At 35.0% G+C, this 17,764-nt stretch overlaps 5 protein-coding genes across 5 annotated transcripts; 2 read left to right on the forward strand and 3 right to left on the reverse strand.

The window, feature by feature from the left end:
• LOC7458541 (derlin-2.2) lies at positions 1-3,466 on the reverse strand. Its single transcript, XM_002305552.3, has 6 exons — positions 3,136-3,466; positions 2,467-2,566; positions 1,399-1,613; positions 1,216-1,299; positions 1,042-1,095; positions 1-407 (listed from the first exon to the last, which is right to left on the reverse strand). Exons 1-6 carry the CDS (start codon positions 3,232-3,234, stop codon positions 225-227), a joined length of 735 nt encoding a protein of 244 aa, XP_002305588.1. The 5' UTR covers positions 3,235-3,466; the 3' UTR covers positions 1-224.
• Positions 3,467-4,556: 1,090 nt separating this feature from the next.
• Positions 4,557-8,190, reverse strand: LOC7479068 (cardiolipin synthase (CMP-forming), mitochondrial). The gene is made up of 8 exons (XM_002305553.4): positions 7,633-8,190; positions 7,001-7,067; positions 6,837-6,911; positions 6,655-6,706; positions 6,452-6,537; positions 6,265-6,339; positions 5,586-5,680; positions 4,557-5,484 (listed from the first exon to the last, which is right to left on the reverse strand). The coding sequence occupies exons 1-8, from the start codon at positions 8,118-8,120 to the stop codon at positions 5,394-5,396; spliced, it is 1,029 nt and encodes a 342-aa protein (XP_002305589.2). The 5' UTR covers positions 8,121-8,190; the 3' UTR covers positions 4,557-5,393.
• Positions 8,191-9,666: 1,476 nt separating this feature from the next.
• LOC7458542 (probable serine/threonine-protein kinase PBL23) lies at positions 9,667-11,201 on the forward strand. The gene is made up of 5 exons (XM_052452265.1): positions 9,667-9,733; positions 9,825-9,967; positions 10,145-10,334; positions 10,511-10,902; positions 11,007-11,201. The coding sequence occupies exons 1-5, from the start codon at positions 9,667-9,669 to the stop codon at positions 11,199-11,201; spliced, it is 987 nt and encodes a 328-aa protein (XP_052308225.1).
• A 1,764-nt stretch (positions 11,202-12,965) lies between these two features.
• Positions 12,966-15,240, forward strand: LOC127905153 (probable serine/threonine-protein kinase PBL23). Its single transcript, XM_052451824.1, has 5 exons — positions 12,966-13,326; positions 13,414-13,556; positions 13,664-13,853; positions 14,029-14,420; positions 14,582-15,240. Exons 1-5 carry the CDS (start codon positions 13,194-13,196, stop codon positions 14,861-14,863), a joined length of 1,140 nt encoding a protein of 379 aa, XP_052307784.1. The 5' UTR covers positions 12,966-13,193; the 3' UTR covers positions 14,864-15,240.
• On the reverse strand, positions 15,208-16,446 carry LOC7458543 (uncharacterized). The gene has a single exon (XM_002305554.4). It carries the CDS (start codon positions 16,172-16,174, stop codon positions 15,791-15,793), a length of 384 nt encoding a protein of 127 aa, XP_002305590.2. The 5' UTR covers positions 16,175-16,446; the 3' UTR covers positions 15,208-15,790.
• Between the last annotated feature and the right edge of the window lie 1,318 nt (positions 16,447-17,764).

A 17,764-nucleotide genomic window follows, 5' to 3' on the forward strand; every position in this document is an offset into this window, starting at 1 on the left:
TGCACAAAAGAAGTAGAAAATACTATATTAATTAGCTAGAAGCAGTGTCATTTACATAGTTAATCTCTGAATTGAAGACGTGTCTTACATGAAGAACTACGTCTTTACATAGTTAATCTCTGAATTGAAGACGTGTCTTACATGAAGAACTACGTCTAACCATACTTCCATCTACTTTTAAGGGCAGGCCACCATTCATCACCCTACAATTTCTGTGTACCTGATCAATCTTGGTGAAGTTCTTCTGCAGGTGGAGGGGCAAATCTGATGTTTACTGGCCGTGCCACCACAACAGCCTCATCTGCAAACATTGATTTGATGAATCCTGGTGTTTGTAAGGGCCGACGACCTGTCATCCGTGGATATACATCTTCAAGAAAGTAGTAAGCATGACCCGCTGTCATCCCCTGAATCAGAAAAAGTAATAATTAAACAAAGGAAATCAAGAGATTTATATGACAAAAGTAGCCAGATTAAAGGAAAATGTAATGTGACATCAAAGTCGGGAGGAGCTTTACATGACATAATATATTCCTAGAGTAGCCACACGTTCTAACGGCTCCACGACTAGATTAGAGTTCAAAAATACTTCACAACTAGATTAGTGTTAAAAAATACTCCTTGACCTTGTAAGTTTAACATGACTGGATAAACGTGGAAGCCCCTGATCCCTCATTACATCAAGCAAACAACAAGGGAAAGATGACTGAGATTATAGTGACACAACATGCCTTGTTTCAGCAAACAGCACAAAATTATGATCAGTATTAGTGTTTCCCTTTTCTTTTCATTTTTTGGGTAATGATGGGGACAATGAGGTACTCCTAATCAGTATTCAGGTTTCTGCGAAACTTGAATGCTCGTGACAGAACATCCAGGGTATGTTGAAACAAAAACTACAATAAAGTTCCAATCATGCAAACTTTAGTGTAGCCACTAGCATACTTCCCTGGCACACATGTTCAAGAATTTGCTAACATGAATTTAATATAAAAAGCCCAAAAATGGAATTAAAAAGAATATTTAGCACAGAAAACACACCAGTAGGTCCACCCAAGCACTGGCACCAACAAGGACAGAGAATCCCAAGAGAACCTGGAGGAAACAAGATTTACAAATGTATGGCAGGCAGAAGTACATGTCATCATTATGAGACAAAATTATATGACTAGGTTAAAAAAATATCACATGCAGCATCGGTAGAAGCTTACTCACCCATGGAAGGTAAGCTGCTGTGAAAGTAAAGATGCCCAAGAAACTCATGTGGATAAAAGGGTTTTGCTTGCTCCAAACATAAACCTGTATTGATGAAAAAGACAAAAAAAAACTGGTAAAGCTTGCTCAAAAAGCAGTTACTACAAAAGATATTTGAATGCAAACAAGAAGAAAGTAACTAACCATCATGAATGTCAATGAATTGCTCAGGAATATGATTTTTGCAAAAGATTCTGACAGATAGGGTATGTTTCCTCCAACTATGACAATGCTAGTCAAAACAGTGGCACCAAACAAGAGCATGTAAAAGAAATCTGCAGTCCTTCCCCTAAAAGAGTTCTCTTCAAGAAGTTTGCAATATCGAGCAAGAAAGAACATGTGGAACATAAAGTCCAAGTCTGGTATCATGAAGAAGAACATTAAGAATGACACATAGATGGTAAAGAAATAACTCTATCACACAAGTATATCATATGCAGTCAGAACTTATAATCCAATCTTTATTGTGACCAAGGAATTTGACAAAGAGAAAATGAAGACAGAACTTTCAACTAAAAAGCATCTCAGGATGTAAGATCTTTTATAGAGAAAAATTCATGAAGTCAAGTATAATCAACTACGCAAACAGGCTAGATCAGACATGAAACAGCAGTTTAGTGTGGTATATTAGAAGTGCTCGATTCAATTTTAGGAATTAAAAGTAATGCCTAACGCATAACAACTCAGGTTTTCTTTGTAGGAGGATAACAGCTACAATTTAATAATTCCTTGCCCTAAACTGATCAAGACTCAGACTGGAAAACAAGAATCAATAGCATTTCAATGACGTATCTTCTCTTGAATGCTAATTTTTGCTCAAAGAAGATAGGCAGTTAGAGCTTGGATATCAGATGCCGTAAGAGGTGCAAATGTCATAAATTTCACCAGGAAAAACACGGCCATGCTTACAATGACCTTGTTCAACCAAAGTTTACAATAACTCTTCTATTCACAATACATCTACATCTTTGTTTATAGATATGTAGATATGAAAATCCAAATTCACAGCATTCTTATAATAGCGAAGCAAAGTGAAAGCAAATATTTCTCTACACCTAGGAACCTGTTCACAGATTGTCAATGGAGCTGGACAAAGCTAGAAAGCCTCCCATATTCACAGCGCACACGAATGACTCAACACATACAATAAAGTTGACAGCTTCCATAAATTTATGATATGGTAAACACCATTAAACTCAGATGAAAACTCACCCATTTTACGGAAGTAAAGGAAATTAGTGACGAGGCGCCAGAACTCATAATTCTTCATCACAAGTCTGGGGTTCAAGTAAAGGTTAGACGGAGATATTATCTGCACAAAAAAATCAAACCAAAAGTAAATAAATCAGTCCCTTCACCTTTACAAAACCATCGAAATCACAAATGTCAGGATAAAAATAAACCCAGAATGAACCAATCTAACTCCCTAAGCCTAGTCGTTGATGTGAATAACAAAAGCAACAGCTAACACAACCTACAATAATCCAAACTAATTATTTTAACATCCTTCAACAATTAAGAATAAAAAATAACACACAATATTCACATTGAAAATCAAAAGGGAAAAGCAACTAATCACAAAATTGAAAGAAACCCAGTTGAAATCATTCAAAAACAATAAAACCCATCAACAAAAATTAAAAGGAATAACTCAAAAAATGTTTAATTTTTGCAAAAACACAAAACCCACATTGAAAATCAAAGGAAAAACAAACAAGAAGAAAGCTACCATTCAGGAAATTAAAACAAACCCATTTGAAATTATAAAAAAACAAGAAAACCCATTTTATCAGAACCAAAACTAACAAATAAAAAAAAAACCATTTATTAAACAAAAACCAAAACATAAAAAAATGAAAAAGTGAGAGAAGGTAGGCATACATCAAGAGAGCAACCAATGGTGGTAACAACAGCAGCAGTGACATAAGAGCGAGTGATTATTGGCATCTGCTTATACCAATCCTCCACTGCTTGAGCCATAATACTTTTATAATAATACCAATTAATAATCAATAATTATACGAGTAACCTCTAAGATTATCTTATTATATGATGTTTCAGCTGAAGATTTTTGAGACCCAGATGAGAAATAACGATTTTCTAATGACTAAGTTGGTTTTGAAGATCGATTATTGCGAGTATTTTCGATTTCTGAAAAAACCAAAGAAGAGGTGAAAACTACAATATTAGGAGAGAGAGGGTGGCTATAATAATGTATGGAGATGAAGTTCGTTGCTTGATTGATGTGACTCTCATAGGACAATTAGAAAGCGAGTGGCATTCACGACCCAATTAAAGTGTTTTCTTTTTTGTTTTTTGAGTTTATGAAATTTTGCTAGGTTTTTTTTTTTTTATAAAAAAATCGATGGATCACTAATAGGATTTTATTATCCTCATCCATCATAACAGGGAAATGGGATTTAATCATAGTAAAATTTTTAACTTAATCCTCATAATCCAAAATTAAAAAATATTTGATGTTAAAAAAAATCATATTAGGAGGCTTAAAAATTAAAATAAAGTGTTTTTATCCTAAATTGCATATAATATTTTGGAATCGTAGTTTTAAGAAAATGAGGAAGATGAGAATGACAATAATGATTTAGATTTGTTTAGAATGTGGTTTTGTAGTGTTTTTTTTAATATTTTTTTATATTTTAAATTGTTTTTTTTAATAATTTTTTTATATTTTAAATTGTTTTGATGTATTGATATCAAAAATAAAATTTAAAAAATAAAAAAAATAATATTTTAATATATTTTTAAACTAAAAATACTTTAAAAAACAACTCTAAGTTAATATGTTATTTTTCATACAAATAGAGATATTGATATAGCATCTCAATACATTAATATACACACACATTGACATATGTCTTGTTGAAACCATAAGATTATTGGACTTAAATATTGAGTTTTTATTTATATAAACAATAAAACATCTTCATTATTTAGATCACAACTCATCTATTTTTTTTTAATTGAATACCACCAACCATCTTGTTATTTCCAACATATAATAAGTAAAAATTTACAAACAATTTAAGAATAACTCAAACATATAATAATATGTTGATCTCGAACTAATCCTAAACCTGTCCTGAGTTGAGTTTAATTTCAAATTAATTTAGAGATTTCAATTGACATGGCTAAACTAATGACATTTAGCCAGATCAAATCTAAGTTTTTTTTTTTTTTTTTTTTAAATGATGTCGTTTCGTGACAGGGTAAGGTTGATAACTATGGAAGCTCTAGGCTTGATATGAGAACAGGTGCACTCTTCTTGCGACAACATGCAGATATTTCTAAGTAACTTTGAGGACATTGTAATACCCTTTTCACTGATTTTGGTTTCATGTTACAAGATTCATTGATCCTTGAGAGGATGCATCCAAATCCCTATCTGTCTACCGTCTGGATTCAGCTGGATATTACCGAGAATGTTTTTGTCTTCACTGGCTTTAGATCAGGTCATCAGAGTGTTTGCATCAACCCTTCTTTTGTCCTAGACAGTGTTGCCATCGCCACTTGCTACAGAGACAACCCTCTTCCTGAAAAAGCCAGAAATGATCACATATTCAATCACCATCTGCTTGTAATGTCATCATAACTTAGCCTGATGTTTCTACCATATCAGTCCAGGAGATTAACATCCGTTCTGTAGATTGATCCCTCAAAAGTATGAGTTTTGTCCACAGAAACTTGGGTGGCAACAGAAGCTTGAACAAAATACACAAAGTAGATGAAAAGAATTTCCATTATTACATCTTGATTTAACAAGATCTTTTTTTTTTTCTCTTCCATCACAACTTCTCTATATCAAATAATTTACATGCTGACATATTCATCAGCAGAACCATTTCCATTTTCCACTGCTTCACAAGCTGATATCTCCCCAAACTCACAGCATTGTCAATCGCAACTGTTGGAGAAACCACAGCTCATCTATACCAAAGGGGCATATCGGATATGACTTTGAAAAGGCCCTGATTAACCTTTTTCTTTTCTTCTGCAACCACGGAATGATGACCCTGAATATCATTTGTATCTCTTGAAAAGCTTCAAATGCCAGCACCAGCTTGGTAACTCAAATTCAAGGTCATTCCTCGACTGTCAGGTTAGAGCAGGGAAAACAAAAACTATGATTTCCTTGCAAGCAATGCAGGTCTATTCATGTATTTTGCTCCATATGCAGCAGTAGAAGCCACTGTTGTGCCGGCCACTAACCAACTGCATCAAATTGTAGCGAACAATAGGTCATGTATGATAATTTATTGCAGTAGTTGAGCAGAAACAATACACGGGATGAAATTAAAAGTTGACTGGATTACCTCAAGTATGTTATGTATGGTAGAGTTTCCTGGGTTCCAAACTCTGGTTGAATGAGAGCTGCAGCAACTAAAACCAGCTGGAAAACTGTATTAACCTGTCAATAACCAGGACTCCTCCTTAGTGGACACAAAAAGGTTTTAACCAAAATGAAATCAATTACGTGCTCAAGAAAAAAAAAATGTCCAGATTTTTTCTTCTTCTTCTTGACCAAGAACAATGTTCAATTCTGGAAAAATAGCTGCTAATGCTTGTTAACATCATTATTAGAACAGATTTTAAGTACAAAGTATTTTGGCATAATTGAAAGGTAATTATCATAGCAGGCAGCGCTTTCCATCCTCTACTGCCACCAGTTTCCTTCAGGCTTTCAAGAGCTTCACACATTTCCTATAACGCATCTACTCTAGGTTTGTTAAATTCATACAGGGTAATAGTATAGTGAGACCTCGTTCTTAACCATACCTTTTGCTTCAAAATGTTCCTCGATTCAATGATTCAATGCAAAAATCACCATATCATCAAAAAAATACACAAAGGATTTCTCCAATCACCCACACTCAGTGTTCAACTAAAATCATCTTATGGCTTTAAAAATAAAAAATAATGGATCAAAGAAACTTATATTTAAACCACATTGCAGGTGCCATGACAAATCAAATTGAAAATTACAAACCATACCTTACTTATGAAGAGAGGCTCAACCTTCTCTGGGCGGGTCCCATCAAGATTGAAGAAGTCATACCAACTAGTCCACTAGGAGAAGAAATTAGAAAATATCAAGCAAAATTTTAGGCCAAGGAGTAAATAACCAGGTTAAAGCAAAAAATAATACAAAAAGGGACAAATGACAAGTCAGTCAACCAACCTTCCAACCCAAGCTACTAGCTCTATGATAAACTGCTCCACAGACAAGTGCAACATCTCGCAACACTACCAGTCCGACAAGTCCAGCTTCACAAGGCATAGAGTATAACATAAGTTGTACAACCATACATCAACCACATTTACTATCCATCTGCATATAAATTCCAGGTTCTACAAAATATGGTTAAAATTAAGACAACTTACGGTGTAGAAGATCCATATGTACCATTGCCAATGCAACAGATCCGATAAGAACCTATGTTAAGCAAAGAAATAAGTTTAACGGAATTAGCCCCTAGCAGATTATAATAAACTCCAATTACAACCCGTACTAGCTATCAACAATCAACACTAAAGCTTTGAAGAAGATGAAGCATTCACTTTACCTTATCAGCAAGAGGATCAAGATAGGAACCCACAACAGAATCAATTCTCATCTTCCTAGCGACATACCCATCTAGCTACAGGTTTTAAGAAAGAACAACATATTAAATTTTCAATTTTTTATTTTGAAAAAAAAATGCAAAACGAATTGTCATGATAATATTACCCAGTCACTTGCACCAGCAATAGCCAACGCCACAAATGCAGAAGAATACATGTCATTTGTAATCATCCTGCATAAAAACCATTAATTAATCACCCCTCTAATCCAGATCATAACAAACAAAATGCATAATCATGAAATAACAAAACATCCACACAACAGAAACACTGAGAATTGGAATCCAAACATAAAAAACAGTTACTAGGTTACATAAAAGACGCTCATCCGGATCATTTAACATTAGCACTCATTTCCCAATATAATACTAATAAAATTTACTTCTTCTGCATTAAACAAACAATTTTGTATTCATAATTGTTAACAAGCTGTAACTCCCAACTTTGAATACATAATTAGAATGAAAGATCATTCTTTTAAATTTATCACAACTAAAAATATCCAAATTAATAATAAAAAAAAGCAAATTTTTTACATTGACATAAATTAATCAGTCATAAAAACCCTCAAAATTTAATAAAAATTTAACCACAGTGACATCACTCAAAAACTTCAAAATTGAAGATAATCCCAACTTTTTCCCATTCACTTCTCTCATTTCTCAGTAACGAAACAGACCATAAACATAGTGTATGTGTGTGTGTATAATTGAAGAAATTTAAAAATTAGAAAAATACCATCCAATTAAAGGCCCAGAGACCAAACGGCTAATAGAGATAAAATTAGGCAAATTAACAAAACTCTCCAAAATCCCATCTTTATCACCACCGTCATCCACTTCCTCCTCCTTCACCAGGTCAACCCGATCCGACAACACGCCTTGACCCACATAACCCGATCCGACCCGACTTTTTAACAAATGCAAATTAAAGGCCTCGACTTTCCTCAAAACAATAGCGTTTCCACGTAGATAAAGCGGTGCCGAAGACTGCAAAAGCTTCCACGGAGGAGAAGAGAGAAAGAGAGGGCCTTGAAACGGTGCGTTTAGGAAAATCCATTTAGAGAGGAATCGATTAGGAGGAGAAGAAGGGGGGTAGTAGTAGTAGTAATGTAAAGGAGCGAATGGTGATTGGATTATAGTGGAATTTGTTGTAAAGAAAGATCTGGATTTGTTTGAATTGGGGATTTTTGAAATTAGGGTTTTTATGGATCTGTAAATCGTCATTGATTGGAATTTATTTTGAAATTAGGGTTTTTTTTTTCCTGCTGGGGTTTTAGGGGTGAAGGTGACGGGACACGTGTTAGTTTCGTGGGTATGGGTGGACATGTGTGTGGGTTTGAGGTCCTGCGCGTGGAAAGTTTAGTGGGCTTTGGGAGAGATTAAGGAAAGGAATTACGTGGGCTTGAACTAGGCCCATGGCGTTATTTTCTTTTTTATTAATTCAAGATTTAAAATTTAAAGGTTTCTTAAAATTTTGTTGGTTATGCTATTATTTTTTATGAATATTTTAAATTATTTTATATACCAATAAAAATAATTTTTTATTTTAAAATATTTTATGTATATATATTTATATTAATTTATTTTTTTTGTGAACAAAAATAATTTGTAATCATAATTATACAAAAAAATTTAATTTAAGAAATAAATAATAAAGAATAAAAATACTCGAGATTCCACACATGGTATAAATTAAAAAAATATATTCAAAATATAATAAATAAAAATTCATTCCATTTTAAAGTTATCTTTATAAATAGATTTTATTAATTCATCACTACTAAAATGATTCACCACCTTATTCTATATTGTCTAGAAAATATTTTTAATTTTAACACAACTAAACCTAGAAAAAAATAAATTAAAGATAAAAAGTTTCCTAAAAAAATTTTAAACACAAGAATCCTAATTAAATTCTTATTATTAAATTTTTTTATCTTAATAATCAAAATCCAATATTACAAAATGTCTTGAAGAAAGCTAAAAAAATAATTATAAAATTATAAAACAAATAGAAAAAGAAAAATTAACTAGCAAGTATATCAAATTCCAAATAATAACTTTTAAGTCTAATTTAAAGGATTCAATGACCTTAAATAGCTATGGAAATTTAACATTATAGAAAATAATTTTTTTAAAATTTTATAATAAAATTTTAACTTAATTCAATGATCAAATTAAAATTAAACTTTTACAATATTATCATCAAAATCTCATGAATCGAATTTATCAACTACAAAGAACAATTTTGCATGGAAAAAAAAAAAACTATACATGATCAGTATATATGGTCAGTCTATTGTATAACCGATAAACTTGATAAAAAAGGGAATATATATTTATATATGCAACTCAGGGGCAACCAACAAATAATCATCCAGTCAAATAAATCCTGAACAAGGTCATAGAGGTGGCTTGATCAGCATTATCTTAGCCATGGATAATACTGATTATAGGAGAGAATGGTTGAAAAGATAGTTTAAGCAGCTGTTTTTACTAAACAAAGATGGAATCAAAGAGATAAACAACTAGAAACCAGGCGACTAGCAATTTTCAGCAGCATCCAAATGTGATCCTGGTGATATATGTAAGCAGCTTTTATGGTAGGATTAAATCCTACTTTCAACAAGGGAATTTGGAAATAAAATTGGAGTTGTAGAGCTTATACAAAAGGGTTTTGCAAATTAGTAAGAGGAGAGGGAAGAAAATGAAAATTTTTCCATGTTGTAGATCGGAAAGGGAGGACGCTCCTGTAGAGAGCACTTCATGCATGGACAAGGAATCTGCCAAACATGGCAGAGCATTGTCTTTCTGGAAGAACTTGTCATGGAAAATAGGTTTGTAATAAAAAAAGATTTCTAGTTTGTGGTTTTGGTGAGATATAGAAGGCTATCATCTTAGTCATGTTATCTATCAATGTTGTCGCAGGCAGCAGCAAAAGGAAGAATAATTTAAAGGTTTTCACATACCACGAACTATCTGTTGCAACTGATGACTTCAATCCTTCCTGCTCCGTCGGAGTAGGTGGGTTCAGAAAGGTTTACAAAGGATTCATTGAGAGCATTGATCAGGTTAATTTTTTTAGAGAATAATATAAATCATAAAAACCTCATCTAATAGCTTAACTTTTAAGTTGAAGTGGTTTTTTTTGACAAATCTTATGCTTTCAGCACGCGTGTGCATGCGTATTCATCATCCTAGATCATCTTGTGATGCAATTCTTTTGTTTCGTTCTCTCTTTTTTTCAGCATGTTGCTGTTAAGCAGCTTGACAGGAATGGAAGGCAAGGAAACAAGGAATTCTTTTCAGAGGTTAATACATTAAGTATGGTTCAATATCCAAATCTTGTCAAATTGATTGGCTATTGTGTAGATGGTGATCAAAGACTCTTAGTTTATGAATTCATTCCCAAGGAAAGTTTGGAGACTCACCTTCTTGGTATGCCCACATAAATTCTTGTTTCCTAGACAATAAGTTTACAAAGTTTTGAGTCTTTACATATCATGTAGCAGTTCAAGAACTGACTTGATTTAGGGTTAGGTACAAATTTTTGCTATCTACATTGTCTCTATAAAGATTTTGTGTTTAGTGTGCTAATATTTTCTGCTTTCCAGATTTACCTCCAGGAAGAAAACCTTTGGACTGGACTTCTAGGATGAAAATAGCAACAGGAGTAGCACAAAGATTGGAACATTTGCACGATACGGTGGATCCTCAAATCATTTATCGAGATTTCAAAGCATCAAACATATTGTTAGACGCAAATTTCAATGCGAAACTCTCTGATTTTGGATTTGCTAAGTTGGGTCCGACAAGAGGAAAGGATCATGTGTCTACAAGGGTGATGGGTACATATGGGTACTGTGCTCCTGAATATCAATTAACAGGTCAGCTGACAACAAAGTCTGATGTCTACTGTTTTGGTGTTTTTTTTCTGGAGACAATTTCTGGGAAGAGAGTCATTGACATGTCAAGACCAACCGAGGAGCAGAACCTAGTGCTTTGGGTATGTTCATGATGTTTTTTTCTTCAAGGAATTTGTTAGGATTATAACCTCAAGAGTAAATGGGAATGCAGCCCTTAAGATTGATTCTCATTTCCATATTTCAGGCAGGACCACTGTTCAAGGACAGAAGTAAATTTACAGCTATGGCGGATCCATTGCTAGAAGGAAACTACCAGCAAAAGAGTCTATATCAAGCTCTAGCAATTGCAGCAATGTGTCTCCGAGAGGAAGCTGACACCAGACCTTTGATGACTGATGTTGTAACTGCACTTGAGTTTCTTGCGGGGCCAATTGAGTAGGAAAAGGCTACATTTTCATCAACAGAAAGTATCCATCATGTCAACTCTGTAACAGAAGGAAATGTGAAGCAAGAGTTAGAACCTCAAGTAACACTCCAATTTGCCTAACATAATATATATTATGTTAGGCAAATTGACAAAGAATGAAAGAAATGGCCATTTATTACAGGAAGGAAAGAAGATGGCAGCAGTTTTTGGCAGAAAAACCATTTGACAATGAAAGCTGCTGGAGGAAAAACTCATATAGGTTTGGCTTTAAAGCTCATGACATGGCTTGTATTGGTGGTTTCAGATGTGTTCAATTTGGTCCCTATGGTTAATGATGGAAAATAACTAATGAAATGAACAATGTTTTCTAATTTTCCATAGGGGAATGAAAATTGGAGTTGGAAAATGGAAAACATTTTCTATTACTGAACGCGCTCTCAAGGTTTCCTGTAGAAACCAGAAGCTCCTCCTAGAATTCCTGGTTTATGAGAAATGTGTATATTGCCCTGTAACTATAATTTGCATCCCACATTGTTACTGTATTTCATAGATTTGTAAAGATATATGGAATCTATTTACGAATGATTGACCTGGGTTGACCCCACGATCCAACGATCCAGGCCTTTTTCTCTGTCAGACTCCAGGTCGGATCTGACAGCTATGGTAAGAACTATGACACGGTGGCATGGCATTCGACATATCAGGAATGATATTTGCTAACCTTCCAATCTGGTAGTCAACATCTAATGCACTACAGATGCACTAAAACCTTACAGAAGTTAACCTATCAATATCGTATCGCTGCTCCATGAATATATATATATATGGATGAAGCATGCAGGTTGAAAGCATTAGCAGCTCCATGAATAGTAACACAATCCTAATTATCAACAACATTCCTTTAAATGTAAGCCTGATAGATAACTACCAGCTTAGAAGAGGTCAGAAAGCATGGCAGCTCTCCTGCATATCCTTCAAATCATCCTTCAGGATTCTATGACTGAACCCAGGAATCCTACTGAGACTATTACTGTCAGCAACTTCCACAGCTAGACAGATATTTGGAAAGAATCTGCTGCTGCCAGTTCCCTTTTTCCTTTTCAATTCATAGTTAAAGACTAGAAAAACAACCCTCTTCTAGTTTATAAAACTCCAATAGGTCATGGATTTTTGAAAAATTATTGTAAGAACTCGGATCATTATGAGTCCATGCTTACAAAATGATGGGTCCTATAATCATTTTAAGGTGGATCCTATTTAATTTATATGTGTGGATTCACCATGAGACGACTAGAAAGTACCTAATATTTTCTTGTAATAATTGTCAATGGAATCTTATTCTCTGGACAATGAATTAGTTATAAAACATGGTATTGTCCATGACCCAACCTTGAGTTATGGATTAGACAATAACCTCAATTAATTCAGGTCAATTCAAAAAACATCATTTCAAGATATTTTTTTCTTTAAAAAAAGGTTAACACTGCCTTATTTTGAATTGTGTTTTTTTTTTAACCAAGAAAAACATGTTTGATTGGATCAACTTCCACCTAATTCAACATAAAACCGAATCCAAGCCAGATCCCGAGTCAGCAGCTCGCCGGGTTGACCCTCGCCGGGGTGAGTTTAATAATTAAAAAAAAGTGGTTTATGAACAGGTTCCCATGGTGGTGCCCTGTCAGCATTTATCATAAGACATGAGCAAGTACTAATTATAGGAGGGAGTAGGTTAACAGTTAGCTAAGAAGAAACCAAGAAAACCAATTACTAGTTGGAAGCAAGAGGCTGACAACTAGACTAACAAACAATTGCAGAATCCAATGGTTCTGGTGTTAAATTTTACAGTAAAAGTTAACAATGCTGTTACCAAAAGAACTCAATTCCTATCTAGTTTAATGGATACATAAATAGCTTTCCATGATGGGATTGAATCCTCTTACCTCCAACAAGTTACCTAGCAATACACAAAAGGGTTAGCAACTTGGCAGGAGGAGAGGGAAGGAAATGAGTCTCTTCTCTTGTTGCAGAATGGAAAAAAATAATTCTTTCAAGGGAAGCAGATCTTCATGGAACAGCAAGGGTTATGGAAAACAAGGCAAAACATTGTCAATTGTCGGGAACATGTCTTATAAAATAAGTCTGTCAATGGAATAAAAAGTTTTCAAGTCTGAGATTTTGGTAATATATAAATGCTAATCATTTCATCATGTTATCAATGTTGCAGCCTCCAGCAAAAGGAAGAATATTAATCAGGTTTTCACATTTCGTGAACTAGCTGTTGCAACTAGCAATTTCAGTCATCATTGTCTAGTGGGAGAAGGTGGATTTGGAAGGGTGTATAAAGGATACATTGAGAACATTGATCAAGTCAGTCTTGTGTATTTTAAGGATATGCATGCCTATGTTTTATCCTAGATCATCTTGTAATGAAATTCTTTTGTTTCGTTCTTCTTCTTCTTCTTCTTTTTCTTCAGATTGTTGCTGTTAAGAAGCTTGACAGGAAAGGATTGCAAGGAAATAGAGAATTCTTTTCTGAGGTCCTTACGTTAAGCATGGTTAAACATCTGAATCTTGTCAAACTGATTGGCTATTGTGCAGATGGTGATCAAAAACTCTTAGTTTATGAATTCATGGCCAATGGATCTTTGGAAAATCACCTTCTTGGTATGCCCACATGAAATTTTATATCCTAGGCTAGAAGTTTTGCCAAATTCTTTTCTGTTTACATGTCATGTGGCAGCTCAAGCACTGCCTTGATTTAACTTAGGTTTGAAGTTTTTCTATCTAAATTGTCCCAGTAGATTCTGTACTCATGGTGCTAACATCTTCTGCTTTCCAGATTTACCTTCAGGAAAGGATCCTTTGGACTGGAGTACTAGGATGAAAATAGCATCAGGAGCAGCCCAAGGACTGGAATATTTGCACGGCGTTGCCGATCCTCAAATCATCTATCGGGATTTCAAAGCTTCAAATATATTATTAGATGAAGATTTCAATCCGAAGCTGTCTGATTTTGGACTTGCCAAGTTGGGACCAACAGGAGGGAAGGATCATGTGTCTACAAGGGTGATGGGTACATATGGCTACTGTGCTCCTGAATATCAAATGACAGGTCAGCTGACAACAAGGTCGGATGTGTATAGTTTCGGTGTTGTTCTTCTGGAGATAATTTCAGGAAGGAGAGTTATTGATAAGTCAAGACCAACAGAAGAGCAGAACCTAATTCATTGGGTATGTTGATGATTTTTTTGCAATCAAGTTGTCAGGATTATATCTTTCCTTTCTGCCAGGGTTGTAGCATAGAACACAAGCTGCAAATTTTGAGGTTTTAAGAGTAATTGGGAGTGCAGACTGCAGACCTTTTGATATTGATTCACATTTCCATATTGTAGGCAGCGCCGCTGTTGAAGGACAGAAGTAAATTTTCAGCAATGGCAGATCCATTACTAGAAGGAAACTACCCAAAAAAGAGTCTATATCAGGCTCTTGCAATAGCAGCCATGTGTGTCCATGAAGAAGCTGAAGCCCGACCTTTGATGGCTGATGTCGTAACCGCACTTGAATTTCTTACCAAACCAACTGAGGAGAAAAAAGCTACAATGGCATCAACAGAAAGCATCCATTACGTCGACTCTGTGAAAGGAGGAAATGCCAAGGAAGAGCTAGAAGCTTAGTTGTTTTGCAGAAACCAAAAGCTACTTCTACGATTTCAATATCAATATTAATTTTGTCAATATGCTTAAAGTTCACTGCCTTATTATATTACCGTGCAACTAATTTTACAAACCTCGTAGATGCTGTATTTCATAAGTGTGTAAATATGTAAACGGACTGTTTTCGCCACAGGAAAAAGGTCCAGGCACTAGAATTGCAGGAGTGTTGTTCGTTCAGAACATCAGAATGCCAATGTAGATATAATTTCTCTCACGATATAAATGCTTGCTCTTCTTTATCAATCTCAGCCTGTTCATTCAATTAGAAACTACATGATCCAGTTTCTGCTGTACACAAACAACAGTAAAACTTAACTTTACATACATAGATATTTTTTAATTAATTTAACAGTACTCCTTACACTGCAATTTTTGAGCAAGCTTTCCACATGTAGTGCTTCACGACATTTTAATTGAAAATTAAAGTCTGGTATGATCCAGGGAACTATAAAAAATATGAGATGGGGTTTGAAAATAGCAGGAGTGACTGTTGTTAGCCTCCTAATCTGGTACGCACAATATGTAATGCACCAAATTCTTATAAACTCAACCTGTGGATGCCATTTCGCAACTCCAATTATCATCTATGAAATGTTACTGCATGATGGTAATGTCTGGATGAAGCAAAGCAGGTGAGAAAGCGTAGAAAATAGTAATTCTAATCAGCAACACATGGCAGGAAATCTACCAACGTGATCCTGTGCTCTTCTCCGAGTCTGACATATTCCCTTAAACGTAAGTCTGATAGATAGATAATTCTGACTAGAGAGAATCCAGTACACTTGAAGTTGTGGACCTAATGTTATGGGATCAGAAAAAGCATGGCCCAGTGGCTTCACATACCAGCTTAGAGAGGTCAGAAAGCATGGCAGCTCTTTAAAAGATTGTCTAAACTTGCATATCCTTCGAATCATCCTTCAGGATTCTATAACTGAACCCAGGAATCCTACTGAGCCTATTGCTGTCAGCAACTTCCACAGCAGAACAGATACTTGGAAGGAATCCGCTGCTGCCTCTTCGCTTTTTCCTTTTCCAGCTCATCGTCAAGGACCAGAAACTAGGCCTTGACTGACCATTACTGGAAGCTATGTCAGCCACCTGCTCTTGAGGTTTCCTTGAACTTGCACATCGGTCTATCTCAAACTTGGAGAAATACTCAATTTCTTTCCTCACAAGTGATCCTACTGTACCCCGCGTGCCTATTGCAACCGGAGCTGTTGCAGCCATTTTCTCAGGGAACTTGGTGGTAATGGTACTGGCTTTATATTGCATAATATAGTAAGATTGAAGTGATGAAGAAGGCTTCTGGTTGCAGAAAGTGGTGGCCCTGTCTCTTTGCCAAAGAATATAATGAAAGGGTTTGCTTTAAAGTTGAGGAATCTCTCTCTCTCACTTGGGTTTTTTTTATCAGCTCTTGTCGAACTTCTTTATTAAAGTGTACAGCATGCGATTTTGCATAATTGGCGCATTTGATAGGGATATTAGCCATCATGTTCATCCTGTGATTGCAATGAAAGCATATGCATGCTTTACTGATAAATATTTTAACCCCTTCGACCACTAAAGGGATTTAAAAACTTAGCATTATGAATAGGGTAGGGCATGCACCATTTGGTCAAGCATACTTCATCTACTAATTCTGTGCTCAAACTTTACTGGCAGGGTAAATCATGCCATGCTCTGTGGTTTCCTGGTCATCATTGTTAGGTTAACCCTCCTTTTCTCATGTCAATGTGATGCACGAGGGTTTCAATCAATCAATCACATACACGTGAATAGTCTAACAGATATGTATTTGAACTAGAACTAGATGGATAGCTCCAAGTCCATTAAGAAGTATAGTAGTGCGTCAAACAATTTATTTAATGAAAACATGCATGATTTTTTATTTAGTAATTGGATCGAACTCAAATTTGATCTATATAATAATCTTGTATGAGATCAATTCACTATAATCAATCAAGATCAGGATGGTTTTTAAATTAAGCTTGGAAGTTGCTGTTCTATCATAATTTTTTATTTTCTTAATTAGTTCTGGATTTTTAGCTTTATTTCCGAGTTTCTATTTGAATTAGAATTCTAATTATTCTGAGGTGGGACCTGCACCATTTGATAAGCATACTTTATCTACTTATTCTGTGCTGAAACTTCACTGGCAGGGTAAATCATGCTGTGCTCTGTGGCTTCCTGTCATATTTGTTAGGTTAACCCTCGTTTTCTCACGCCCAAGTCAGAGGGGAAAAGGGTTTTTTTTTCACGAACTTGCTAGGTAAATTACTTGAAGTGGAATTTAGGTATGGTGTCATAGGTGGTGGTGTCGATTTCCCTCCTTTCTTTCGCTTTTGTGCATTGAGCGCGCTACGTGAAATGGCGACAAATCATATCTTGATTTTGTGAAGGAAAAGGACACTTTGACACAGCATTCATAGTAATAGAAAGGATAGATCTTTAATCCAAGGATATTCCTGTGGCTATGATTAAACAGTCCTATTTGAGTGTCTTTCAATGTCACTAAAGAAGTTTTTTCTTGCCCCATTATACTCGATTGCGGCATTTGAAGTTCAAATCAAATTCAACATCTTGAACGGGACAATTGAGAATAAAGTCTATAGTTTTCTGAGATGGAATGTCTTTCTTCTACAGGTTTTTGGGAACTCAAGTGTCGGTCCATGATAATGTGATAGAGATAACACAGTGCATATAGGCCACAGTTTTCTGTCTTTGTTGTGGTTAAGGTGTGGTTAAGAAAGGGATACAAATTTCCACAACCTCACTTCTGTCGTCTTTTTTCACATGAATCTCTACATCCAATTTGGTGAAATGGCAGCTTTTTTTTTTTCCTGATCTAAAAAATCATAAATT

Source organism: Populus trichocarpa, chromosome 4 (genome assembly GCF_000002775.5).
Source record: "Populus trichocarpa isolate Nisqually-1 chromosome 4, P.trichocarpa_v4.1, whole genome shotgun sequence".
Taxonomy (NCBI): Eukaryota; Viridiplantae; Streptophyta; class Magnoliopsida; order Malpighiales; family Salicaceae; genus Populus; species Populus trichocarpa.